At 43.9% G+C, this 27145-nt stretch overlaps 1 protein-coding gene across 1 annotated transcript in view; it reads right to left on the reverse strand.

Annotated features, from left to right (window-relative positions):
• Window positions 1-27145, reverse strand: part of NPLOC4 (NPL4 homolog, ubiquitin recognition factor) — a 52073-nt gene that overhangs the window by 22974 nt on the left and 1954 nt on the right. The window contains exons 2-11 of the mRNA XM_040244824.1: window positions 25246-25326; window positions 19214-19326; window positions 12146-12322; window positions 10632-10680; window positions 9838-9932; window positions 8033-8156; window positions 6978-7157; window positions 3756-3842; window positions 1738-1809; window positions 1204-1330 (exon numbers count right to left, since the gene is read on the reverse strand). Coding sequence (XP_040100758.1) covers window positions 1204-1330; window positions 1738-1809; window positions 3756-3842; window positions 6978-7157; window positions 8033-8156; window positions 9838-9932; window positions 10632-10680; window positions 12146-12322; window positions 19214-19326; window positions 25246-25326 — 1105 coding nt within the window. The remainder of the gene's footprint in view (window positions 1-1203; window positions 1331-1737; window positions 1810-3755; window positions 3843-6977; window positions 7158-8032; window positions 8157-9837; window positions 9933-10631; window positions 10681-12145; window positions 12323-19213; window positions 19327-25245; window positions 25327-27145) is intronic.

The following is a 27145-nucleotide window of genomic DNA, read 5'->3' on the forward strand; positions in this document are numbered from 1 at the left end:
TGGATTATCACCTCTGTGATGGAAGAACTCAAGGCTTCACAGGATCAAGGTTAGTGTTTAATAAACTGACCAAAGAGACTGTTTTTAAGAGTTGGTTTTCCAAGTTTCAAATTCCTACTCCTTTTGAACCATATGGTCTTATACTTGGCTTTTTTCTAGGACAGCATCTCAAGTGTATTACAGATTTGGTGGCACTTTTTACAGGCCATAATCTTTTATTACTATGTATTCATGACGTATGGGCTTCCCTTGTGGTTCAGCTGGTAAAGATTCTGCTGCAATGCGGTAGACCTGGATTCGATCCCAGGGTTGGGAAGATCCCCTGGAGAAGGAAAAGCTACCCACTCCAGTATTCTGGCCTAGAGGATTCCATGGACTGTATAGTCCGTAAGGTCACAAAGAGCTGCACACGACTGAGCGACTTTCATGACATATATGTAACATGTAATACAACAGACACAATATCACAAACACACTCATCACTCCCAATAAAAGATTTATGGAAAAGATTTCGTAAACTGACACTTCCACTCATAAACAAACAAGTAACAGAAACAGTAAATTCCTTTTCTCTTACTTAACCAGAGCCATCCTTCGTTACTAGAAAGGGGCAAAGGCAGCCTAGAACTCAGATCTAGAACCAAGTGAACCTGGACTAAGGCTAAGACAGTGGACCAGAGGCCACAATTCTAGTATTAACAGTTTGGGGTGACGCTGAGTTCAGGATTTCTGCCACAAACCAGAAAGAAGAATTTCATGTCTCACAGGCCCATTAAGAAAATTTATTGTAACTACATTAACAATGCAGGGCTTTTCTGGTTGCTCACTAGTAAAGAATCCACCTTTCAATGCAGGAGACCCAAGTCTGATCCCTGGGTTGGGAAGATCCTCTGGAGAAGGAAATGGCAACCCACTCCAGTACTCTTGCCTGAGAAAACCCCATGGCAGAGGAGCCTGGCGGGGTCACAGGCCACAGGGTTGCAGAGAGTCAGACATGACTCGGTGACTAAACCAACAACTGGGCAGCAGAGCAGGCTAAACACAGACTTGACATGCTTTAATCCTTTCTTTCCTGTATCCATTCAGGCCTGGTACCAGGGTGAGGCAAAAAAAAAAAAAAGTGCCTAAAAAAGAATGCAAAGAGGAACAAAACCTATTGACAGGGTAGCAATAGTTATAATATAACTCTGCCTCCATTTATACCTGTAGCCACTGCAGTAACAAACTTGGATCCAAAATGTCCATCTGGAGATAGTCGACATATGTTGGGATGCTTATTTTGGAAGTCTCCTGCAGTGATACATTCTTCTGAACTCAGGAAATAGGTGTCCTAAGAAAAGAGAACCAGCATATCAAGTTCTACAAGCATCATGTCAAAATATGCTTCTATTTCTTCAATAGTAAGAACTAAACTATGACATGTCACAAACTACAATGAAACAAGTACCTACACTTCCTGTTACCAACCCCTCACAGAAAACTACTTGTAACCAGTAAGGCCAGAAGCACAGGCCAATTCACCTCATGGGCTGACCTATGAAAGGCAGAGCTTTATAAAGGTAAGGAGGGTTTTGATTTCCAACACAGAATGAACAGACTCAGCCTTAATTTACCAAGAACAATGTGTTGAAAATAATGTGTTCTAAAAACGTAAGCTGTGCAGAGATACCCAAGAGTGCAGCCCAGAGCTGGTCTGTAATAAGGTCCCGCCAAGCAAACATCCCCGCCCCACCTCACCTTATTTCGACTGTATCGAACTGTACCCTTCCGAGTATCTTCTGAGACAAGGTCTGTAAATATCCAGCCAACCTGCATAAGACAGAAAAATACCTTCTGAGTCTCTCCCTGAAACAGATGACAAATACCTTCTAACTTCTGCCCAGAGAGGAGACTCCTGGGAGTCAGTCCTTTCTTTCCAGGTGAGTCAGCTCCTCAGCTAAGCCACTGTCCAAACCAGGGCTCTCAAGCAGTACTCAGCTGACACTGGTTGTCCTCCCCCTGATGCTGCCGGGTGGAGACGAGAGCAAAGGAGCAAAGCTCATTTATGTGTTAGAAACTAAGACTCAGCGCCATCTCTGGGCCCAGCACTGTACTAGGTGCAGGGGACTCTGGGCTGGACAAAACTAACAGAGTATCAGTGAAAAGGGGATTGGAAAAACAACGAGCAAGCAAATAAAGACAGTGCCGCTTCAGATGCTAGGGCTTTCTCCAGACAGGAGAACATACTCCCTAGAGAATGCATTTAAAACAAAAGAAAACACACAGCAGAGACTTCACCCAGCTGCTTCTCTGAGCTCCAGTGCAGGGCTGAAGGAAGCATCTGAGGGTACAGGGATCTGAAACGCCAATCCCAGACCTTGGCATAGTCAGCCTTCCTGGCACATCCTGCTACAGCAACAGTGCCTGTCCATGTGCTCTGTGAACCCTGGCCCTCCTATGCCCATGAATCTCACAGCTGGTTACCCTTCCTGAACCAGAACCTGGCTGGGAGGTCGAAGAGCAGCGATGGAATCCAGATACACACCCATTTCAGTCCTTCAAAGAAGTGACCTGGTGTCTATGACCCTCTCCAGTACAACCCTGCCATGAAACTCAACTCCATCTCCTGCAGACATGACCAGCCAAATCAAGAGACTTTCGTTTTCTTTAAAAAAATGCCCAAATGAACAAAACCCCCAAGGAGGATGGCAATGGAGAAAATGAGACTTAAGGGATAAATGTAATATAACCATTAAACAAAACAGAATCAAAATCAAGCTGAGATAAGGGCTAAGGAATTAGTGTTTGGAGAAAGGCATTTAATTAATTTCAAGATCTTCTACTCTATCATGAAAATAATAAAATTAAAAAAAAAAAATAAAAATGGGTTTAAAAAAAAACATTGATTTCTCTTTTCAACATGAGAAACTTTCAGAATTTAAACCAAAATATGCCCCTAAATCATGATACTGACTCCTTGTTAGAAACAACAGGAGTTTTTGTCTTAAAATGAAGTAGTAACTTTGCTCCATAGCATTCCTGGGTTAAAAGGCACATTTCCAGTCTTCCCCCATTTATCTGTACAGAGTCTATTTTCTCTCTGTCTAAACTGATTAGGAAACAAAGGATAAAACTTACGTAGCTATTAATAGTGAATTTTTAAGATGTGTTCAAATTCACATTTCAACATTATCTATAAAAAGTCATCTTTATAGTTCCTAGGAACTCTACCAAAGATGTGAGATAAACTAGATTAAACAGATTCAAAAAGAAAACCCTCTGTCTTCTAACTGCCCAGAAAACTAGCAAGGCTTATATGCTCAGATGCCTCAATTACAAACAGGAGGTTCAATGAGGACTGAAGAGGAACCACCAGAATCTCCAAGTGCAGGGGAGAGAAAATGATCAGTGCAGACAGACACATGAAGGGAGAGCTCACACCCAGAAGCATGCGCCTTAGCAGGCAGGTGGGTCATAGAGCCTGGTGTCAGGTCCCCTGCAGCAGAAGTAGGGGTCTTGCTCCTGCTGCTTTTCCTGGCCCACTTTGAGGCAATCCGCAAGAAGTGTGTCTGGTGGATTTACATATAATAGTCCCTACACTGGCATCCTTTTTTATGCACCCAATAAATACAAGCGAGGCTTCAAAACATTCAGGGCCTGCATCTGACCTTGAGCAGCTGGGGGTTCAGTCCTGGATCAGGCCTGCCCATGCGACACACCTAGATGTCCCCAACACAGAGCCCAGGTCCTCCCTCAAGGAAAAATAGTCTCAGTACCTTCCTGAGGCCAAGTTTGCCAGCAATTTCATCAACCACCTCGGCCTTTGGGTCTTCAAGAAGCTCCAAGCTATTCTGTGTACCAATCTGTGAGGGTATTAAAGAGAAGGTGGATTTAGAGGAGGAGTTCAGAAAAGCAGCAAGCAGCTCTGCTCCATTTCTGGTTGGCTGTCACAAAGGAGCACCAATTTCCCTTGCCAAACAGGAGATTTTCAGCAGCAAAAAATTCAATCAGATCCACAAGCCAAGCCCTCCAGGCTCTTTCCTTCCAGGGCTTGGCTTTGCTTTTAATCAAGATTCAGAGAACATGGAAGAGGCAATATTCAGGCTGGTTCACGTTAGCAGCTCCACATGAAACGTGTGGTTGTTCAGGACTTGAGAAGGCTCTCTACACCTTAAGATTCCTTTGTTTGGAATAGAAGTTAGTTTCAAAACTCGCCTGGATAAATAGTTTAACTCCAAGTAAGCTTGGCTAGATTAGGCAAGGTTACAGTTACAAAGTAACATTCATTCCCAGAAAAAACAGCCTTGGAAAACCTGCATACAACTTCTACAGGGACAGTGCCTAGCAACCTGCATACAACTTCTACAGGGACAGTGCTTAGCTTCACGGGCAAGGCAGAATAAGAGAGCACAGAAGATAAACACACTCTAAGCCAACAAAAGGGCACCTGAAGTGGGTATCCTGTTGACTCAGCTTGGGGCAGTGGGGGGCTTGGGCTGGCTCACATGCAACCTACACTGGCCACAGGACTCCACTTCTTGCAGCAGACAAAGCATGCTGAAATCTTTAATCTGCACCAAAATGCAGCTCATAGGTTAAGTGTCATACTGAGCAGAAGACACAGCTATGAAACAGGAAAGTGAAGGTAATTCCAAATTGAGTTATGCTAATTGGGTATATCCTTATAAATTAGTCAAATCCTGGCAAAATAACAAAAGAACTTTACGTTGCTGGGTATGACCCATATGGAGATGATTACTACATCCAGAGCACAGCTCAAAGTACAAACTCAGAACAAACGTAAGGATTTTTGTTTCATGACATGTGGCATCATGAGCTTCAACTTCTCATGAGCTGGAGGTTATTAGAGGTCACATGTTTCAACCTCCAGGATCCCCAATTTGGGAGCTCTGATGATGCTGTGAGTAGTTTCGATGCCAAAGGCTTCTGATTCCATTTTTTGTTCAATCATACTCTAAACAGAACTGTTAAAATACTTCATGAAAGGACCCTCCTCAAAGCTGAACTGGAACATCATGTGCTTCCAAAAGCAGATCCTGCCTACAGAGCACATTCAGCACCTGAAGGTTGGACAAGCAGGGTCTCGGTGAGCACCTACTGCCATCTTCCATCTCCTTACAAGTGAACCATCACAGAAGGCCTGGTCCAACACTTCCTCTGTGGCTCTCAAGAAATAACAAGAATGTCAAGGGGGTGGACGACACACAATCTGTGTAAATACACCCAGGGAAGAACTGGTATCTCTACAGCAGCCACACACCTGCACAGGCCACAAGGCCTGCAGTTCCAGACCCTGGTTTATTTAAAAAAAAAAGTGAACCAGTCATGGCAAGATCTCCAGAACACAGCACAAGGCTAGAGAAGGCTCTCTACACCTTAAGGTTCCTTTGTTTGGAATTAAAGTTAGTTTCAAAACTCCCTTGGATAATAGTTTAACTCCAAGTAAACTTGGCTAGATTAGGCAAGGTTAGAGTTACAAAGTAACATTCATTCCCAGAAAAAACAGCCTTGGAAAACCTGTACACAACTTCTACAGGGACAGTGCTTAGCTTCACGGGCAAGGTAGAATAAGAGAGCAGAGAAGATAAACACACTCTAAGCCAACAAAAGGGCACCTGAAGTGGGTATCCTGTTGACTGGTGAGCAGCAATGACTGGTTCACTTTTTTTTTAATAAACCAGGGTCTGGAACTGCAGGCCTTGTGGCCTATGCAGGTGTGTGGCTGCTGTAGAGATACCAGGAGCATCTCCACACACATGTGTATGGCATGATGCCCAGCAGAGATAAAGGAGAAGACAGTAGTATCTATGTACCCACTTATACTTAAAAAAAAAAAAAAAATCAAACTTTACAGATCTAAGCCAAAAATTGTTTAAAGTGAGGGATACCTGTAGGGGAAGGAGGAAATCAGATGAAGGGGAAGACGCTGTTTGTAGATCTCACTTTGCAAACATGCAAATTTCTTTTCCAACATTTTTTAAAATAAAAAATTTCAGGCACACAACAAAGTTTAAAGAATCAGTAGTGAACACCTATATACCCACCACCTAATTCAGCCTAACATTTACTATGTTCCATTTGTTCCTCTGTTCATGCCTCAACGCACTGCATTTTTGTTTTTTGCATCACAGTAACCTACAGGAATAAGACCCTCTCCTAACAATCTCAACACATTATAAACCAGGATGCAATACAGTTCCAGTCTTCACTTTTGTAGTAAACTTATTATATATAATAAAACAATATAAGTATATTACATATATATATCACACAACCATATAGAAGTTTTACATAATTGTACAACAAATTTAAATACATATATATAAAACCAATCCCTAAATACTGAAAATCAAATGAACATAAATGCTGGTTATAACCTGTTGGTGACATAATCATACAGAGAAGATCTTCCAGGCAACTTTAAACACAGAAACCAACTGCTGGTCCCTAGTGGGATATACCCTAGGGACCTTACCCTTCCACCTAAACAATTCTAAACTGTTTTCAGTCCTACACCAGTGGTAATCTTGATACTGTTATTAAGTTACATGTGTGGCATAAGATAAAGAACTAGAGTAATTTTGTGACTCTAATTTCATAATTCCTAGGATAGGTGATTGTAGGCATGAGCAGAGGAGACAGGGAATCCGAAGAGAGCAACTTTGTGACACTTTTGGGGGAACTGACAAAAGTGGAATAAGATGGCAGATTAGATCTATATCAAAGCTCAACTTACTTAAATTGCTCAATGCTCTTGTTATAGAAGAACGTGTCCTTATTCTTTGGAAACATACACTGAAATACTTAGGGGCTATGCTCTTACTCTCCAAATGTTCTTTCTGAGTGGGTCTGAGTGTCTACAGACTGTGGCAAATGACGCAATAAGAAAAGCAACAAGCAATCTGAAAAAGGCATCCCATAGAGCCGTCAAATAAAGCAATAGAGACCCACAGGCTGTAAATCCTGTTCACGTCTACCTGAGGAGGCTCATAAATTGCAGCTACTTCAGCCCTGATACCAAGAGGAATGTCTTTGTGCTCCGTGTACCGTCCATACAAGTACCCGAAGTGCTGGTTCCCCGTCTTCCTCCAGAAGTCAAGGAAGCGGTCAGCAACTGTATGATTCTCAAACATGATGTTGTCCACATGTCTGTATTTCTGTAGAGTTAACAACAATAGGTTACATTCAAACACTCGATAAAAAATAATTCTTTTAGCACAAACCGTTCATAAGTATCTTTTACCTAGCTTTTTAAACACACAGACTTTAAAAATGTGCTCTGCCCTTAAGACTACTTCAGATTTTAGCAGGTAGAAGGGGTAATGACGGGATTCCTCAATAAATTAATTCAAATCTATCTCACTGGGGGCGTCCCTAGCAGTCCACTGGTTAAGACTCTGCACTTCACTGCAGGGGTGAGTGTTCGATCCCACATGGGATTTCACCTAAAATGCAGGTCTTCACATTTTCTAAGTCAAAAAAAGTTTTCAAAAAGAAATTAAGACAGAAAGAAAGAAAAAAGAGAACTAGAGTGACGGAAGGAAGGAAAGAAAGAAAAGGAAAAAGGTTCTCAGACAGTCCAGGAGATCATGGAATTCTAAGCAGCTAAACACAGGCTGGCAGTGGCAAGGGAAAGATGAGGTGAGCTATTCTTGGAGGGCTGGACGATGAGAGTGGAAAAGGCCAGAATAACTACACAAAATTTTCCCTGAATTCCTTCTTGAGCCAAGGCTCCTTCCTGAGCCCAGTTCCGTTCTTAACCTGGCTTGGAAAGATGTCCTGAGCTGGTCTCAGGACAGTTCTGTTCATAGTTGAGCCATAGCCAACGTCCAGAGCCACAGTTTCTTAAAAGACAAAGTCACAACCACTGAGCATTTTAAACAATCACCAAGAAAATTTTGCCTCCACACAAGCCAACAAGACAGAAAACTGAAGGCTCCCCTCTATGCTTGAAGGAACTAGAGATCTTTCCTCAGCCATGAACACAAATATACTGCTTTCTGCATCTAGATGGACACAGACAACATCTCACCTGTCTGTTCAGCGTGATGGCACTTGGCTGGCACTTAGTACAGATGCCGTTAGGCCATGGAAGGTGTCCCTCACACCCTGATTTAATCTTGCAACTGATGTTCTCCAGGGCAACAAATTTCCCCCTGAACAAGAAAATGCAACTTAATTAAACATTACAATGGTGAAAAGTTTAGCAGGAGGCTGGAAATAAAATGTAAGATACCTTACACTTCCTGAATAGAGTTCTCAGGAGCTAAGCACGTGGTAGCAACAGCAGGGAAAATGTGCTAAAATTTATTCTAATGGAGTTCTAGCTTCTGTCCTATATACTTAAGACTGTACAGGATTCAGAACTATTTCTGACAAAAACAGTTTGTTTTCACTATCACGAACATCTATGAAGATTTTCAAGAGTACTGCTGAATATCTAGATTTACCCTATGCCTCTGAGAGAAAATGAAACTCTTTAAATTTCATCGACTTAACAGAAATATTTACGTAATGAGTCTAGTACTTAGGATTTCTGTACAAAATTCTTATCCACAGAAAAAATGTGATTAGGATACATAACAAAGGTATCGCCACTCTGCTTTTGGTCAGTGAGGAAGTCCTGGGCCCCACTGTGGACTTGGGGTGAGCTTGCACGAGTGCCTGCAATCTCCGTTGCTTTCCTGTTCACAAACAGCCCAGTGATCAGCACTGTCCCCACAAGCCAGTGGCATCACAAAAACGATGGCACTTGGAAGCAAGGGTTACCACCAAGGCTACGTGTTAATGACAGCGATGAGCAAGCCCTTGACCTAGACTGACAAAAGGCCAGCAGACCTCAGCACACTCGTGCTCTGGTCCAGACAGCCTCAGAGCTTACCCCACGGACAAAGCAAGAATAGGCTTCTGGTAGATTTTTTTCCCCCTGGCCTAAGTTTTTTTTAAAGTCATTTCAGGATGTCAGCAGGCTGTCAGAGAAAAACTACAAGCAGGCGAACATGACATTCTTCATGAAATGTTGCTGACTTGGGTTCAACCACCATCTCCTCTCGCTGCACAGACAGGAATCATAAAATCCCGGTAAGAAGTCCATTCCTTTTTGGTGAGGTGAACACATCAGCAGGATGGGGCTGCATGGTAAGGACTTGATGTAATTCAGAAGAAATCAAAGTGCTCTCAGCTTGCCACTGTCACAGCTGCTCTCTAAGAGCCAGCCGTCCCCGCTGCCCGCCTACACCCCACTGCCCGCCTGGCCGAGCCTGCAGACAGCAATGCTGAGGCACCAGAGGCCAAGCCAGGGATAACACCCTACCTCGGCCTTACTATGGCTGTGAAGTTGAGCTGCTAACGAGGCAGGCTGCAGGGCAAAAGGCTGACAGGGGCTATGAAACAGGGGAGCCAAGAGGATTGGGGGGAGGTGGTTCAGGTTTTCCAAAAAGCAGAGGGAAGGTGGGCTCAAACTCCACAGACACAGGACTGGCCACTGTCATGCCTCATCTCATCCATTTTCGCAAACAACTAGCTGCCAGAACACCGCATACCCGAGAAAAGGTTGCCAAGGTACCCCTGGGCCTTCACGGCGGCCACCGCCAGCCTGGCCTCTGCCCATGCACTGGGCACTGAGGACTACAGCAGGTACCAGAGTCTCCACCCACCTGTTTCCTCTTCTAGAATCAGAATAAGATTCACAAATTCAAACAATGCATGCCCAGACTCTTATCTTTACTTTTCTCACTCATATGCCAAGGGGCTTTAAGCAATGTGTGCAAGTGACAGAAAATTAACTTCTGTGCCCCAAAGCCACGCGGGTGCCACCCCCACATTCAAGCTGCTTACTTGTCAGCCCCTCCAGTCAGCTTCCGGATGTAGGCGTGGAAGGACATGTGCTTCACGGGAGGCTCCAGGTGGTTTAGGTAGTCCTCATCAAACGGCTGCCAAAACACACAGTCAACAGAGTTACGCACCTGCGACCGGGGTCACGGCCAAAGCCTCCACCTGCCAAGCCCTGAGGCAGGTGGGCAGTAAGGGAGAACTGGTGCTGGGTCCTCAATATTGTTCTAGGTCAGAACCAAGTTTTCTGTGTACCAGTTATCTTTAAAAGATTAAAATTAATCTCTATTAAATATAAAATGATGTAAGTATCAAGTAAATTTTGCACACACAAAAAAAAGCCACAAGATGAAGCAAGAGGAGCCTCATGAAGAAAATCAGGTTGGCCTTCCTGCCGTAAATTCAGTGTTAACCAGTCACAAGTCAGCATTATTATGGTAACTCTCAATCTCACCAGGACAAATCAGTTGAGACGTGAGATTCAGGGCAAAGTAAATCAAAACGATGATGAACACGAAAACCGCCAGGCCCAGCTTTGTGTCAGGTTTTAAAAGGATTGTCCAGGGAACCCAGTGTAAATGCTGCCCCTTTATCACAGCAATACCCTGTTCCAGCTGTTCATAATCCACCCAGAAGGTCACTCCCATAAATAAAGGCTCATCCTCTCAGTGCAGCCTGCACTAGGGGGAATACGAGGCCCAGGGCAATAAATAGATAAGTTCTTTGAACCACTCCAACCCAGCCCAGGGACTCAGAGGTGTGGAAACAGCCCTGGGAACTCCCTCTGCGTGGACTCTCACCTCGAGAGGAACGCAGTGCACGCACTTCCCCAGAGGCCCGTGCCGGCACCTAGAGCACAGGGAAGAGAAACACTCAGCGTCAGCACGTGCTCTTCCGCCTCCCTGCACGCTGATACTCACAATGCACATCATACCTAACGAAATGCTGCCCCACCCACATGAAATTATCTGAAATGGTACATGGTGAAGAGCTTCTAACAGTTTAATATTTTGGTGTGTATTAAAACTATTGACCTATGCATCAAACCTGTGATTCCATGGATATTAACTGCTTAAAATGACACAAACTAAAAACAGAAGTGAATGAAGTTAAAGTCAATTTAAATAAAAATGTTAGGTAAAGACTAAGAAAGTTGGTATGTGGTTGTGGCAAAAACCCTGAAAATGGTACATAAATAGCTCAAGTGTGGAAAACACCCACTCTGCATGCACATTTTGGAAAAAAGGATGAAAGGATCACTTGGCTCTGTGGGTTTCAGTCTGCACAGGGTAGGACAGTGGGGGTGTGGGAGGGTGGTGAGGCTGCTGATGGGCGCAGTCACAGCCCTGTCCACACGGGGCGAGCTCTCAGGTGTACCTCACTCTGTATTTCAGAGCAAAACCCGCCTGGACCTCCCAACAGGCAGGCTCTTCCAGGTAACGCACATGGAGGCACATGAACTCTGCAAAAGATTTCTAACGAGGCCTCACAAACACTGATCAGGGTGGGACCAACCCTGGGTCCCTGGGAGGAATGCAAATGGGGGCGGAGAGCTAACTGATGGCCACAGCCACAGAGTGGTTCCATGCCAACTGCATCTCAGCACTCTCTGGGGCCCTCTGATCGGAGACATACAAGTCCCTAATGCAGCACGCTGAATTCCAGTGTCTCAACGCCATGCATGCAGAGTGGTGCAGTTACACACCCCACTGCAGAGACGACTTTCGCTCGGTTTTACACCAGAGTGTGAGCTCAGGTGTTTCTACCTAGTCTCCTTAAAAAGGGCAGCCAAAAATCTAAAACAAGCAAACGTGTACAAGCATAAGCACTTTATACAATCCTCAATGAAAACTGAACATTCCGAAGGGAGCAGCACATTTAGCAAATAAAACATTTCCTAGAAGAACGGAAAGAGCGCACTGAGTATGGGAGGTTGAGCGTCCTCCATGAGAATTAAACCAGACGATGTGAATGAGGACCTGTGCCGGCAGGTGCTGAGGTCCCACCGCCTCCATCTCGTCACACTCGCTAAAGCCCACTCTGCACGTGCATCCAGATATTTCAGGGGCACACCACAGAGAGGACTTGGTTTAAGGCTCCTCCCTTCTTTCAAATCTCAGTTTTCACCACTTAAAACGTTTAAAATACATGTGGAGTACAGTTTGAGATTCAAACAATGAGAAAAATGTCACAGTTATAACTTAAGTGAGATGTAAGTTGAAAATAGATGGTCAAACTCGAAACTTACATTTCTTCATTAGGACACATTACAGACATTTCACTTGACTGACCCTGTGGCCCCGAGGGCACTTACAGCTGCGGATCGCGGCTCCTGTAGATCTTCCCATCCTGCCTGCTGAGGTACTGGTCAATCTCATCTTCCACCACGTTGGGAGCACCACAGGCCTTCAACCCCTGAGGGGCTGACGTCTCCATCTCAGATGACGGTCCCGCAAGGTTCGAGGGAAACAGGAACAACAGATCTCCATGCCTGTTCAAACAACAAATGTTAAGTTGAGGCTGTCTTCTTTTCTCCACAACCTGAGCTGCACAGAAGATCAACTCATGTGAAAACCTCTGATGCCTGCGAACAGCCGACACCAACCACCTCAACAGCCTAGACAGCAAGGCTTCCAATTTTGAGAGAGCAGAGTGCTCCTTTCCTGTCTCCTCTGTGCCTGTTCACCTTATCAAGGCCAGCAGCAGGCTCTCTGGACTGAAACATAACTTCCTTACAACCAGACTGCAGGATCTATGCTGCACAGGCACAGACACACCTAGTTCCACACAGAAGACCTTAGCACGACCTCAGCAGACACTAGAGCAGCACAGCCTCTACCCTCGTCCTCCTCCTCTGCTTGGCGCCCACTTCCCCTCATTCCTTCCTTGGCCCTTTCTTTAGCTCCCTCATTTACCTCCCTGGGGCATCTTCCTTTCACTTCTCTCTTTACATCCACACATGTGTCCATAACATGCATGTCACTAATGTACAACCCTGAGATATTAGACACACACTTTCTGCATTCGCTGTTCCCACACAATCCCTCCAAAGATGGTCTGCATCTAGTCAATGTTCCATGGTGAAGCCACCCCACAGTACGCTTTGCTGCTCCCGCATGACAGGCAAGGCTCTTGAGAGACCTGCCACCACCATGCCACCAAGAGATGGCAGTCTCCCGGCCGCAGGGCAGATTTCCCAGAGAAGGTACATTAGACTTTAGGAGTTTTATTTGTTCTTAAAGCTGCTGACATACTGCTTTTTACAATAGTTCAGTTCAGTAGCTCAGTCGTGTCCGATTCTTTGCGACCCCATGAATCGCAGCACGCCAGGCCTCCCTGTCCATCACCATCTCCCGGAGCTCACTCAGACTCACACCCATTGAGTCAGTGATGCCATCCAGCCATCTCATCCTCTGTCGTCCCCTTTTCCTCCTGCCCCCAATCCCTCCCAGCATCAGAGTCTTTTCCAATGAGTCAACTCTTCACATGAGGTGGCCAAAGTACTGGAGCTTCAGCTTTAGCATCATTCCTTCCAAAGAAATCCCAGGGCTGATCTCCTTCAGAATGGACTGGTTGGATCTCCTTGCAGTCCAAGGGACTCTCAAGAGTCTTCTCCAACACCACAGTTCAAAAGCATCAATTCTTCGGCGCTCAGCTTTCTTCACAACTCTCGCATCCATACATGACCACTGGAAAAACTATAGCCTTGACTAGACGGACCTTTGTTGGCAAAGTACTATCTCTTCTTTTTGAATATGCTATCTAGGTTGGTCATAACTTTCCTTCCAAGGAGTAAGCGTCTTTTAATTTCATGGCTGCAGTTACCATCTGCAGTAATTTTGGAGCCCCCCAAAATAAAGTCTGGCACTGTTCCCACTGTTTACCCATCTATTTCCCATGAAGTGATGGGACCAGATGCCATGATCTTTGTTTTCTGAATGTTGAGCTTTAAGCCAACTTTTTCACTCTCCACTCACTTTCATCAAGAGGCTTTTTAGTTCCTCTTCACTTTCTGCCATAAGGGTGGTGTCATCTGCATATCTGAGGTTATTGATATTTCTTCTGGCAATCTTGATTCCAGCTTGTGCTTCCTCCAGGCCAGCGTTTCTCATGATGTACTCTGCAGAGAAGTTAAATAAGCAGGGTGACAATATACAGCCTTGACGTACTCCTTTTCCTATTTGGAACCAGTCTGTTGGTCCATGTCCAGTTCTAACTGTTGCTTCCTGACCTGCATATAGCTTTCTCAAGAGGCAGGTCAGGTGGTCTGGTATTCCCATCTCTTTCAGAATTTTCCACAGTTTATTGTGATCCACACAGTCAAAGGCTTGGGCATAGTCAATAAAGAAGAAATAGATGTTTTTCTGGAACTCTCTTGCCTTTTTTATGATCCAGTGGATGTTGGCAATTTGATCTCTGGTTCCTCTGCCTTTTCTAAAACCAGCTTGAACATCTGGAAGTTCATGGTTCATGTATTGCTGAAGCCTGGCTTGGAGAATTTTGAGCATTACTTTACTAGCGTGTGAGATGAGTGCAACTGTACGGTAGTTTGAGCATTCTTTGGCATTGCCTTTCTTTGGGATTGGAATGAAAACTGACCTTTTCCAGTCCTGTAGCCACTGCTGAGTTGTCCAAATTTGCTGGCATATTGAGTGCAGCACTTTCACAGCATCATCTTTCAGGATTTGAAACAGCTCAACTGGAATTCCATCACTTCCACTAGCTTTGTTTGTAGTGATGCTTTCTAAGGCCCACTTGACTTCACATTCCAGGATGTCTGGCTCTGGGTGAGTGATCACACCATCGTGATTATCTTGGTCGTGAAGATCTTTTTTGTACAGTTCTTCTGTATATTCTTCCCACCTCTTCTTAATATCTTCTGTTTCTGTTAGGTCCATACCATTTCTGTCCTTTATCGAGCCCATCTTTGCATGAAATGTTCCCTTGGTATCTCTAATTTTCTTGAAGAGATCTCTAGTCTTCCCATTCTGTTGTTTTCCTCTGTCTCTTTGCATTGATCACTGAGGAAGGCTTTCTTATCTCTTCTTGCTATTCTTTGGAACTCTGCATTCAGATGCTTATATCTTTCCCTTTCTCCTTTGCTTTTCGCTTCTCTTCTTTTCACAGCTATCTGTAAGGCCTCCCGAGACAGCCATTTTGCTTTTTTGCATTTCTTTTCCATGGGGATGGTCTTGATCCCTGTCTCCTGTACAATGTCATGAACCTCAGTCCATAGTTCATCAGGCACTCTATCTATCAGATCTAGTCCCTTAAATCTATTTCTCACTTCCACTGTATAATCATAAGGGACTTGATTTAGGTCATACCTGAATGGTCTAGTGGTTTTCCCTACTTTCTTCAATTTAAGTCTGAATTTGGTAATAAGGAGCTCATGATCTGAGCCACAGTCAGCTTCTTGTTTTTGCTGACTGTATAGAGCTTCTCCATCTTTGGCTGCAAAGAATATAATCAATCTGATTTCGGTGTTGACCATCTGGTGATGTCCACTTGTAGAGTCTTCTCTTGTGTTGTTGAAAGAGGGTATTTGCTATGACCAGTGCGTTCTCTTGGCAAAATTCTACTAGCCTTTGCCCTGCTTCATTCCGTGAGCTATCCCACACCCAAGGTCAGGGGCGGTGGCCGAGAGAAGCAACCCCACGTCCAAGGAGCTTTACTGGAGCAGCCATGAAGAGATACCCCACGTCCAAGGTAAGAGAAACCCAAGTAAGACGGTAGGTGTTACAAGAGGGTATCAGAGGGCAGACACATTGAAACCATAATCACAGAAAACTAGTCAATCTAATCACACTAGGACCACAGCCTTGTCTAACTCAATGAAATTAAGCCATGCCCTGTGGGGCCACCCAAGACAGGCGGGTCATGGTGGAGAGGTCTGACAGAACGTGGTCCACTGGAGATGGGAATGGCAAACCACTTCAGTATTCTTGCCTTGAGAACCCCATGAACAGTATGAAAAGGCTTTCTACAAAGGCTGCCATGATTCACACTGCAAAGGGCAATATTTGGTTTTCGATCATTTTCAATATGAACAGCGTCCTTTCCCCATCAGACCCACTGCAGACTTTGGCAGAGCCTGACTGCCCACCTACCCCATGCCTGAGGCCAGTGAACAGTCCCACCCAGGAGCACTGCAGGTCCTGAGACAATCAGCCAACCCGTCTGGGAGGAAAAGCTGTAGCACCACCACTGGGTTAAGTATTTCCTTGCTCTCAACAAGAGGCACGTGCAGAAAGCAAGACTGGAAGCACAGCCTGCAGCCTCCAACCAACCAACAAAGAGAACAGGCGCCTCAGCCAGGATGGGGAGGCTGGGCTGCAGCTCTTCAACGGGTCCGCTTGGCCCTCTTTTTCCTCTCACAATTTAGGGTGATAAGACTGCCAACTTGTAATTGAAGATGTCTAACAGCAAATGAGATATTCCTAAACATCCTCCAGGTTCAGGATACTTGGCTCAACTATCCATCAGTTTTAACAAACACACTGTAAAAGGCATTGTGGAGCTCTAAAGAAGGGAACTCTCAGGGGTCCAAAAACCCAGAGCAGCTCAAATAAGAATAGTGATGGGAACCTTGAAGTTGGCTTACAGTCATTTTCTGGGCAACAGAGGTGAGGCCTTGAGCCTGCCTGCCCAAAGCGAGTTGCTGAGCCCAAAATGCCACACAGAGCCAGATGTCTAAAGATGTCTCAACAGTTGGGAAAAAACCTACCAGCTGACAAAACAGACCAAGGAGAAATCCCATCTGCCTCCATCCACTACACTGTAGGCAAAACTGTCCGAGAGTCTGAAACCAAAGGCCTGCTCTTGCAAGCATCCAGGGTACAGTCAGGGATGCTACCTGGTTCAGGAAACCAAAGACAGAAATTAACTTGAGGGCTGAGCCCACAACGCCCCCTTGTGCTTACAGAAACAAATGCTTCTCAGTAAGTAAGGCTCTTTGCGACCCCATGGACTGCAGCCCTCCAGGCTACTCTGTCCACGAGATTTTCCAGGCAAGGATAATGGAGTGGGTTGCCATTTCCTTCGGTAGGAAAGCCAACAAACCCAGATCCTTCAGGCTCCCTAAGACCAAGTTTGGCCAAATATAAGCTCTCAAGAAAAGGTCACCAAATGTTCAAGAGAAACGAACCACCAGGACCAAGAGAGGGCAGGAAACAATCAAGAGATTTAGATAGCCAAAGACTTCAGGTGTGGGATTCAAGACAAAGAATATATACTTATGAAGGAAATGTCAGCTGGAAATGGAATGAAGAATTATGAGCAATAAGAGGCTATCTGCAATAACCAGGGCCTCCAAGAGTGGGCAGAGGGGCCACAGACTTAGCAGCTCTTCCCAAATCCCCTGCTTAGAACAGGCTAGACAACGCCAGCAATAGTGCAACAGGATCCTCACAAACCCTAAATACACTCAGGCAAGACAGACTCCAGACACCTCAGGACCTGAGAGGGAAGCACCAGGTGTGTTACAGGCCAAGGCAGAACCCCAAGGAACCCAGGAGTCTTCGCTGGAAGCCTGGGGGCCAGCGTGAGAGCAGAGCAGGAGCCGGGAAGAAGCCCCTGTGAGCATATGAGCTAACAGCCAGGGCTGAAAGAAATCAAATAGGAAAAAGTAAAAAATGTAATCAACTGAAATAATAGAGACTGAAAGAGAGGTATTATTTAAAGAGATAATGGGGAAGAATTCTCTAGACCTCACCTGCAGATACAGAAAATACATTTTACATCAGGTAGATGTAACACAGCAACAAACAAACCATCGAGTCCACACCTGGACAGATCAAACAGAAACCACAGGACCCCAAGACCAACAGAAGATCTTTAAAGCAGCCAGAGGGAGAAAAAAAGAACCTACAAATGAATAAGAGAATTTGAACAGCCAATTGAACTGTGAAAATGGCAACAAAGGCAGTGGAGTGAAACCCGCAAGGAACTCTGGGTGACCAACTCTTACAGACATGGTCAGGTAACTCTCGAGCAGGGACAGGACGTGATTCTCATGCTGCTCAGCAAGCATCACAATTATCACTGAAAAGAGGCGCTCTAGGATCACCCAGAAAGACACCCCCTCCAAGTGTGACCACACCACAGGTGGACAGCTTTGCCTAAAGGGTACTTCATTCTGCAGCCCCCCTTTCCTGGCATCCAGCTGTCAGAATAGTTCTGAGACACATAGCTGCCACTTCCATAGTGCTTATCCCGTGTAGGAACCAGACAACCATGTGGCGGAAGCACAAGCCTCCCACCCCCCAACAGACAAGGGTGGAGGGGCCCAGTGAGACTGAGTGACTATTCAGGCACACAGCCAGGAGTAGTGGGTGTGAGTCCAAACCCAAGCAACACCCACGAGAAGTGATTCTCAAGATGCGGAAACCCTTTGCAAGCTGGGAGGAAAGTCAGCCCTCAACCACTGGAAATGAATATACACAAGACAAGACTTCACATCATCACAGCAGCAGGCAATGAGCAGGTGCTAAACAAGTATCCGTTGAAAAACAAATAAATTCATGTTAAAATTGCATTTTTCCCCCTAAGATATACTAATTGTGAATCTAAAATGGACCACACAGATTGCCAAGACGGCCTATTATTCTGACTGGTAAAAGGCACACAGCCGAGTACCAACAAAGCCCAGCCCAACCCTCAGCAGTGGTCACAGCAGCCAGGCTAATGTAGCCCAAATAGGAGAATTCCCTGCCCGCTACCTAAGGACAGCGGAAGACCTGAAGGGTTCTACTCACCAATCCATGAGCAGGTGTGCCCACACAGCTCAGACAGGGGTGAGCAAGGCTTTTCCATAAAGGGCCAGACAGTAAAATATTTTTGGCTTTGCAGACCAGACAGCCTCTGTCACAATCACTCAGCCCTGCCCTTGCAGCATGAAAACATATAAATGAATGGACGTGGTTGTGCTCCCATAAAACTAAAAAAACAGAAGAGGACTCTGCACCCAAGAAACTTCTTCTGACATTACCCATCAATTCTAAGGCATTCCAGGGGTCTTGCCAGCAAGAAATACAACACAGACCTACCAAGCAGGTCTCAAGGCAGAACTACACACAGAGTTACATTCAAGGTCCTTCTCTGCAGTGAAGCAGCTGAGCGTGCAGCTGCACACACACTATAACTCCTCCTCTGTGACGCATATCCCTGAATTCTGCAAGTCAAACAGATCGGCTCGACAGTAACTGTAGATTCGGCATAGCTGCCAAACACCTGGCAAGCAGCACGGTCACCTGCACTTTGGTCCGCGTTCAAGACCGTAATCACAGTAGCAGAAGGAAACGGGAGAACTTAGTGACTTCAGGTGGGTAACTAGTGCCAGCATGCCCTCCCCACTCCCCATCTTCTCCCCTCGGGCACTCACTTGATCTTCAGCAGGTTGAGGGATTTGTTAGATGACGCTGTTATTTCTCCAGTCTTGTTTCTATTGATGTAAACTGAGAAGCCATTATTTTGGAAGCCAAACTCCTTTGCGACCTAAAACAAGCCCCAAACAACAGAGATTTAATAAAATATTTAAGGGAATTCCCTGATGGTCCAGTGGTCAGGACTCTGAGCTTTCAGGGTTAAGGACCTGGGTCCAATACCGGGTTGGGGAACTAAAACCTCACAAGTCACACAGCACAGCAAATAACATACCAAAATATTTAAGTCTCACTACTCTGACCACATATATACATCAGACATTCCTAGTGAGTTTAGAAACTGCTCCTCGTTAAACAAATACCTCTTGTTATTTTGCTTTCTTACGAGGAAACTCAGGTCTGGGGCCAAGACATGGAGCTCAACTCTTAGCGTCATCTGAGACAGGGAATTTTGGCAGAGAAACAGAAATTATAAAATATAATCAAATGGAAATTCTACAACTGAAATAAAAAATTCACTGGATGGGCTTATCATCAGAAAGGAAATGACAAAAACCAAACAACAAAAAAAAGTCAATTAAAGATGGGTTAATAGAGATTACAATCTACAGATAGAGATTTGAAAGAATGAACAGAGCCTTAGGGAACCTCTGGAGCAATAGCAAATGATCCTCCACATAAGAGACTAAGGCTAGAACTGAAAAATATTTGAAGAAAGAATGGCCAAAACCCTCAAATTTGATGAAAAACATAAGAGTAACAAATCCAGGAAGTTCAGCAAAACCAAAATAGGATAAATAAAGAAAAAACTATGTCTGGGCACACTGTCATCACACCGCTAAAAACCAAAGATCAATGGAGAACAGAAGACAGTGGAACAACATCTTTAAAGTGCTGAGGCAGGAATAAAAATCTGTCAACTCAGAATTCTCCATCTGGAGACAATACCCTTCAAATACAAGGGCAAAATGAAAACATTCTCAAGTTAACAGGACCCAAGGGCACCTGTTACCCACTGCCTCCACCACAATAAATGCCAGAGGATGTTCTTCAGGCTGAACACCAGACAGAAACTCAGAAGCAGAGGACACACAAAGATAAGAACTCCAAATCACACAATAGGCAATCATCACAGAATCGCCATGAAAATCCTGAGAGAGCAACAGTGCTGGTCAGGAACAGGACCAGGTACTTTCTTGGCAGTCCAGGGGTTAAGATTCCATGCTCCCAACGCAGAGGGCATGGGTTCAATTCCTGGTCAGGGCCTAAGATCCCGCATGCTTCGCAGTGTGGCCAAAGACAAAGAAACAGACAGGACTAAAGACTTTGACCTTTTTCTGAAACAGCGATAAAACAAATGGTGGCATTTTATCTGTTCTGCAAAACCATAGTTTTTTTATAGACAGAGCACTGCAAGCTATTGCCAAGAATAAGAAAGAAGTCTTGCACCAGGAAGATCGTTCCTGTGTGAGTTAGGATAGCACCCCTGGGATGTAAGGCAATCTCTGAAGTAGTGCAGGGTATCGTGTGGGCAGCCCTGTGGGCAGAGGGAAATCCCTATGACCACATGACTGAGAATTGTGCTTTCTATCAGGACCAAGAGCAGCAGTATTTTCAAATACAACAGCCAGCAACATTACTTCACACATGCTGAATCCCACTTTTGGGAGATGCAGAAATATATATACTAGGTTCTATATGGTGCTCCTGTGAAAATAACTGCTTCTGCCAACTCTGAATTCTTTATCTAAAGATACAGAAATCAAACACAAGACATCAAGCATCAAAAAAAAAAAAAAAAAAACTTAGCGGAGTCTTACAAGAGCACAGTTAAAATCTTAAAAACTGGGACTTTGCTGTCAGTCCAGTGGTTAAGACTCTGCCTTCCAATGCAGAGGGCACAAGTCCCCAGTAGAAGAACTAAGATTCCACATGCCATGCAGTGCAGCCAGGAAAAAAAGCTTAAAAACTTCATTTCAAACCTGAGATAATCTTGATGTGTGACTACTGTAATAAAACCAGAAACACGGTACTGTGTAAGATGAATACAAATGTTTATAATGGAAAATAACAAAAAAGAATACATGGCATGATTTAAGTTCAAAAACAGCCAAAACTAAAATTTAGGGTTTAGGAATGCATAGAGGTGGTAAAACACAGAAAAGTGGGGAAGCAGCTCCCATCAGGTCAGGAGAGGAGTGACAGGCTGAGTAGTGGGAAGGCTGACCGATGGTTCCTGGAGGCTGGCACTGCCCCAACCCAGACCTGGGTGTTTGTTTCACCATCAGTCTTTTTGACTGTTCACATTTTTCAAGCATCTCTTAGCAGGTACTTTAATTCACAGGTTAAAAAAATGTATAATATTATAAAGAGAAAGGACAGAGTCACTTGCTGCTAAGAGGTCGGTTAAGAAAGGACTGAGGGAAATTTCCTGACAACCCAGAAGTTAGGATTCTGCGTTTTCATGGCTGAGGGTGCACATCTGATCCCTCATTGGGGAACTAAGATCCCAGAAGCCACAAGGTGCAGCCAAAAAAAAGGAGAGGTAGGATCTGGGGTGACTCAGAGAGGGCCCTTTCAGCAAAGTGACAGCAGCAGAAGCAAACCCTGGGATCCTGGAGATGAGGAAGGACACTGCCAAGCAGGACAGCCAGAAGAGCCTGTCCTGGAGGGGTCACGGTCTAATGATTCACAGAGAAGGAATTCTTCAGGGAGAAGCATTAGGTGGCCTCAAAGGATCCAGTAACTCAAGATTCCATGAGAGATTTTCATTGCAAGATGTCTTATTACACTTAGAGAACCAATTTCCTTAGAGAGCATAATGCCACATATTAAATCAGGATCAAGGGTATCAAGTGTGGGGATGGGAAGTTGGAGCCAACAAAGTTCAGTGGTTAACATACTTTTCAGGCAAGTTTGTGAGGCGACAGGAAGGCCATTTCAAAGCCCACTTACAGGGCACAAATGCACAGCCAAATTATTAATTATCAAAAATCAGTATGAGTCCACTCGTATGACACACCTGGAGAGACAGAATGTAGGGTGGCTACCAGAGCTGAAGGGGAGGTGGGGAGAAGTTTGTGTTTAATGGGAACAGAGTTTCAGTGTGGGAAGATGAAGAAATTCTGGAGATGGATGGTGGTGATGGCTGTATAACACCATGAATGTACTTAACGCTACTATACACTTAAACATGGTTTGCATGGCAAATTTTATGTTATTTTTCTTATCACAGTTAAAAAAAAAAGATACAAATCTACACTTGTTGACATAGAGTCATGTCCATAACCTATTGTGAAGTGAAAAAAGGTTACAAAATGATCACAAGGTGAGATGTTAATTTCTCTAGAATGGGTGCATCTTACTTCTGCCTGCTGGGCAGGAGGATTGACATATGGGTCACTGCCTGGACTCATGTAACTTGTCACCCAGACAGCTAAACAACCATCACCCCTCAACACTGCCATCAAACAATCCATTCAATGATCAATCAAGGAAGAAACAGGGATCTTGGTTGTTGAGCCTTGTCGGTAAGGTGGAGAGCATCCAAGCACCAGCACCGGAAACACAGGCATTGGTGGCTGGCTCACTGATCTTCCTGACAGGGCAGACAGTGACCCCTTCAATAAGACATAACATGGTCACTTGAGTCAAAAAATGGTTCAGGAAGGTTGGACTCTGAATGTGAGGTCACAAGGAGAGCCTATCCAATTAATTTCAGTTGGATTTTCCTCTTTACGAATGCATAATACATGATTAAAATACATTATTTCCAAATCAGTCTTTAAAAAGCACTTTACATATAAATTAAAATGCAGGCAGGCCAGTTTTTTTTTTTCATTTTTTGTACTAAGTTGTTTCAGTCAGGTCCAACTCTTTGCAACCCTACAGACTGTAGCCCACCAGGCTCCTGATAAGATTCTCTAGGCAAGAGTACCAGAGTAGGTTGCCAATTCCTTCTCCATTTTTTTTTAGTGATCCATAAATGTTTCTCCTTAACCTCAGATTTGAAATACAGCAGTAGTATAGTGCACTCCTATTTTGGTGAAAGTACATGTACATGCATATACAGGAATGTGTGTGCACATAAGCCTGCACATGTGTGCACATAAAGACATGCTACAGTAACAGTTACTTCTGGCTAGTAAAATTTTGAGTTATTCTTATTGCTTCTTTATACTTCCCTGTATTGTTCGAGGCTTTTATAATTAATCCATATCATCTGCATAATCAGAGGAAAGGATTTTCACTTGAGGGGAAATATCTCAGCATAATAAATGTTTGTTTTTGAGTATTCCCAAGCAAATTTCTCCTAAGCAATGACCACTGTGGTGATAATGGCTTCAGAAATTAGGTCAACACTAAACTGTACCTCCCTGACTCCACCCACATCCAGTGACAGCTATTGTGTCTGTATTCCTTATGCAAGGCAACAAGTAAATACCCAGAGGGAGCACTAGGATTTCAGAATACTTCTGAGGCAAATAAAAGTCAGAATAATCCTGTATTTTTAGGCTTCTTTTAAATCATTTGAATTTAACCTGTCCAACAACTCTATATTTGATGCCAAGCACAAAAACCTCAAGTTAAAAACAAAATCATATTTCTACATGGTTACTACAGATATAAGAAATTTTCACATAACAAAGACTCGGAAAAGTAAAGAACAACTGTAGGCAGTCTTCTTAATCTCACGTTTATCCCCATAACTGTCCAAGCAATAGCTACTTAATGCTTCATCTCTGTCCCAGATGATCACTCAAGAACTCAAGCTTTTAGGGTATCTCAGCACCATCACCAGGAGGGAGCTGACAATGGTCAGCTGCTACTAAAAAAGCAAAGAGTAAAATATTAAAACGGAGTAGGAAAAGGCAACCCACTCCATTATTCTTGCCTGGAAAATTCCATGGCAGGCTACAGTCCATGGGGTCACAAACAGTTGGATATGACTGAGCAAGTAAGCACACATGCAGGATATTAAAAAGTCCTTAAAGACACAGAGATTCTCTTTTCTGCTGTCTATTGCACCTGGGTCGTTTTTCTTTTATTTTTGTAAATACGGTCGCTTAAGCAGCACTGTTGGGATCAGAATAGAAACTACTTTTCAGAGACCAAACTTCTCAGGTAAGTGCTATGACTTCCTTAACAGATCACAGTGTAATCCTCAGCAAATCTCCTTATTCCCTGGACTTCAATTTCCATCTTTGTGAAAACAAAAAGATCAGACTACCTGACACTGAAAATTTCATCTGGCTTTAACAGTCTATGACCATTTTTTTTTTTTGCTTATGAAAAGTGATTTTTTAAGTTAAAAGTTAATAGCTTATCTACAACAAATTCAAATAATAAAGAATGTATAAAGTAGAGGTTGACAAATTTTCTCTGTAAAGAGCCAGGCAGTAAATATTTTCAGCTTTCAGGCCATACAATCTGTCACAACTACTCAGCTCTGCCCCTGGAGCTCAAAAGCAGCCAGACAGTACAAAAGCCAAAGAGCGGGGCTGTGTTCCAATGAAAACAGGCGGCCAGCCATGAACCATGCTTTGCCGACCTCTAGAACGAACCATCAAGCAAAAGCCACTCTCCTTCCTTTGGCATCCTCTTCCAGAGCTACCCTTTTTAGGTCTGGCTTATGCTCTTTAAACCACATTCTCACATCACAGATTTGTATATGGCGCTTTACTTAAGTTTTTAAGAAGAAAGTGGGATCATTCTATACATGTTAATAACTCCCCTTTGCTGAAGAATGATTCAAGTTCTTCACTCTCTGATTTTTCACTCACAAATATTCCTCCTGGGAAATCCTTTTACACTGACCTTTGGCCCTTGGTCCTGCGATGGTAAGCAGTGGTCAGCTGTGACACATCTGATCCTGTATCAGTCCCACCAATCATGACAGAGAAAACCAATGCAAGAGACTAAACTTGGGAGTGGGGAGGAATCAAGAAAATAAGGGAAAGAGAAAAGGTACAGACTAGGAAGGGAACAACAGTGGAGGATGAAGAAAGGTCAATACCCAAGCCACAGGTACCTTTTTCAAAAATGTTGCAGCCGTTTCTCTCTTTGTTGCTGTGATCCGTTTCACCCCATCTGGGGACTGGACACGTATTATCTATGGTAAATGAAACAAGGTGGTTACTGTGCAGACTTGGAAGGTCCTGACCTATTACTGAAACTAACATCTGCAGTCTCTAGGCATGAGTCACTGAAACTTAAAGAGTCAAACTTCACCCTTCCCCTTGCGTTTTGTAACCCAATGTTTCTAGAAGATGAAGCAGAGGTCTGAGAGTCATCAGCACAGGAGAGGACATCCTAAGAGGGCTGCCCTAATTGTCAACTCGTACCATTTCACTCAGAAAAATATAGCTTCAATTTTTAAAAAATTTATTTGGCCATGCCACATGGCTTGTGGAATTTTAATTCCCCAACCAGGGCTTGAACCCACACCCTCAGCAGTGAAAATGCAAAGTCCCAGCCTCTGGACCACCAGGGAATTCCTACAACCTCAACTTTTAAACATTATTTATAAAGAATATATCTGAAAGATCAACATTTTTCTCTTCAGGTTTACACAAATTTTTTTTTATCAGCAGGAAAAAAAACAAGAATCATGAACAATTGAGTTGTTTAAAAAAACATCTTTGTTCCCAGATCCATACAGATTACTTTTAAAAGATCACGGAATTCAATATGGAACTCCCTAGCAGACTATCGAGGGTTAGGACCCGCAGTGAAAGCCAAGGGCACAGGTTCAATCCCTGGTTAGAAACCAAGATCCCCGCAAGCCATGAAGCCAAAATAGGAAAAAAACACTAAAAACATTAAAGGATTGCAGGAAATCTAATTTGTTATTTACTTTCAATAAAAAGAAAAAAAATAAGATGTTTAATACCATAAAATTTGTCAGGGTTTTAAATATATGTATTTTCATGGCTAGCCATGAAATGGTTGTCAGGTCTGGAAGACAGCTGGACAGAGCAGCACTTTCTAGACTTGATTTTCACCCTGACAGAAGCCCAGTGAAGGTGAGCTGCTATGTCCAGGCCAACCATCCGAGGTCTTGCCTCAATGGGGAGCATGAAAAGGCATGCCCTTCCACCAGCAAGACAGAGATGTTCCAACCACCTGAGGGATGGGAGGAGCCACAAAGAGAATGTGCCAGAAAGTACTCATGTTCTTCCTCTCAGCAACACTGCACTGTATATTGTATCAAAACAACACTATACAGATGCAGCCAAATAAATATTCTTTAAATAATAATAATTTAGATTTTCCTAAATTATTCCTACATTTCCTAAAAAATAGCTTGCCTCTGTCTTTCTCTGTTTTGGTTTTTTCGGCCATACCTCTCAGCATGCAGAACTTTCCCAACCAGGCATCAAACCCCTACCCCCTACAGGGGAAGCAAGGAGTCCTGTCTCCACTACTGGACTACCAGAGAAGTCCTTTCTCATTTTCTAGTAACGTGTGTGTGTGTGTGTGTGTGTGTGTGTGTGTGTGTATGTATTCAGTCGTGTCGGACTCTGCAACCCCATGAACTGTAACCCGCCAGGCTCCTGTTTATGGAATTTTTCAGGCAAGAATACCAGAGCAGGTTGCCATTTCCTACTCCAGGGGATCTTCCTGACCCAGGGATCGAATAACTTTTGCTTAACTGAAAAGGTTTTCCCCCCATGTTATATTCAATTTTAAGATTTTGTTTTGAATAGTCCTTATGAAATCCCAATTGTTAAGAGTGTATTTTCTTTATTTTTGCTTCTCAATAACATGTTTAACTTTCTCACTCATCTGTGTGTACCACAAACAAAAAGTCTTTTGACTTTTGATTTCTAGTATACTCTAGATTCAAGATCTAGAAAAATGTTTTCATACACAGGCTGGACATGAGGTAACCTCCCACTTATTTGTTTCTGCAATCTGTCTCCAATACT

The sequence above is a fragment of the Oryx dammah genome, unplaced genomic scaffold (genome assembly GCF_014754425.2).
Source record: "Oryx dammah isolate SB20612 unplaced genomic scaffold, SCBI_Odam_1.1 HiC_scaffold_8, whole genome shotgun sequence".
Lineage (NCBI taxonomy): Eukaryota > Metazoa > Chordata > Mammalia > Artiodactyla > Bovidae > Oryx > Oryx dammah.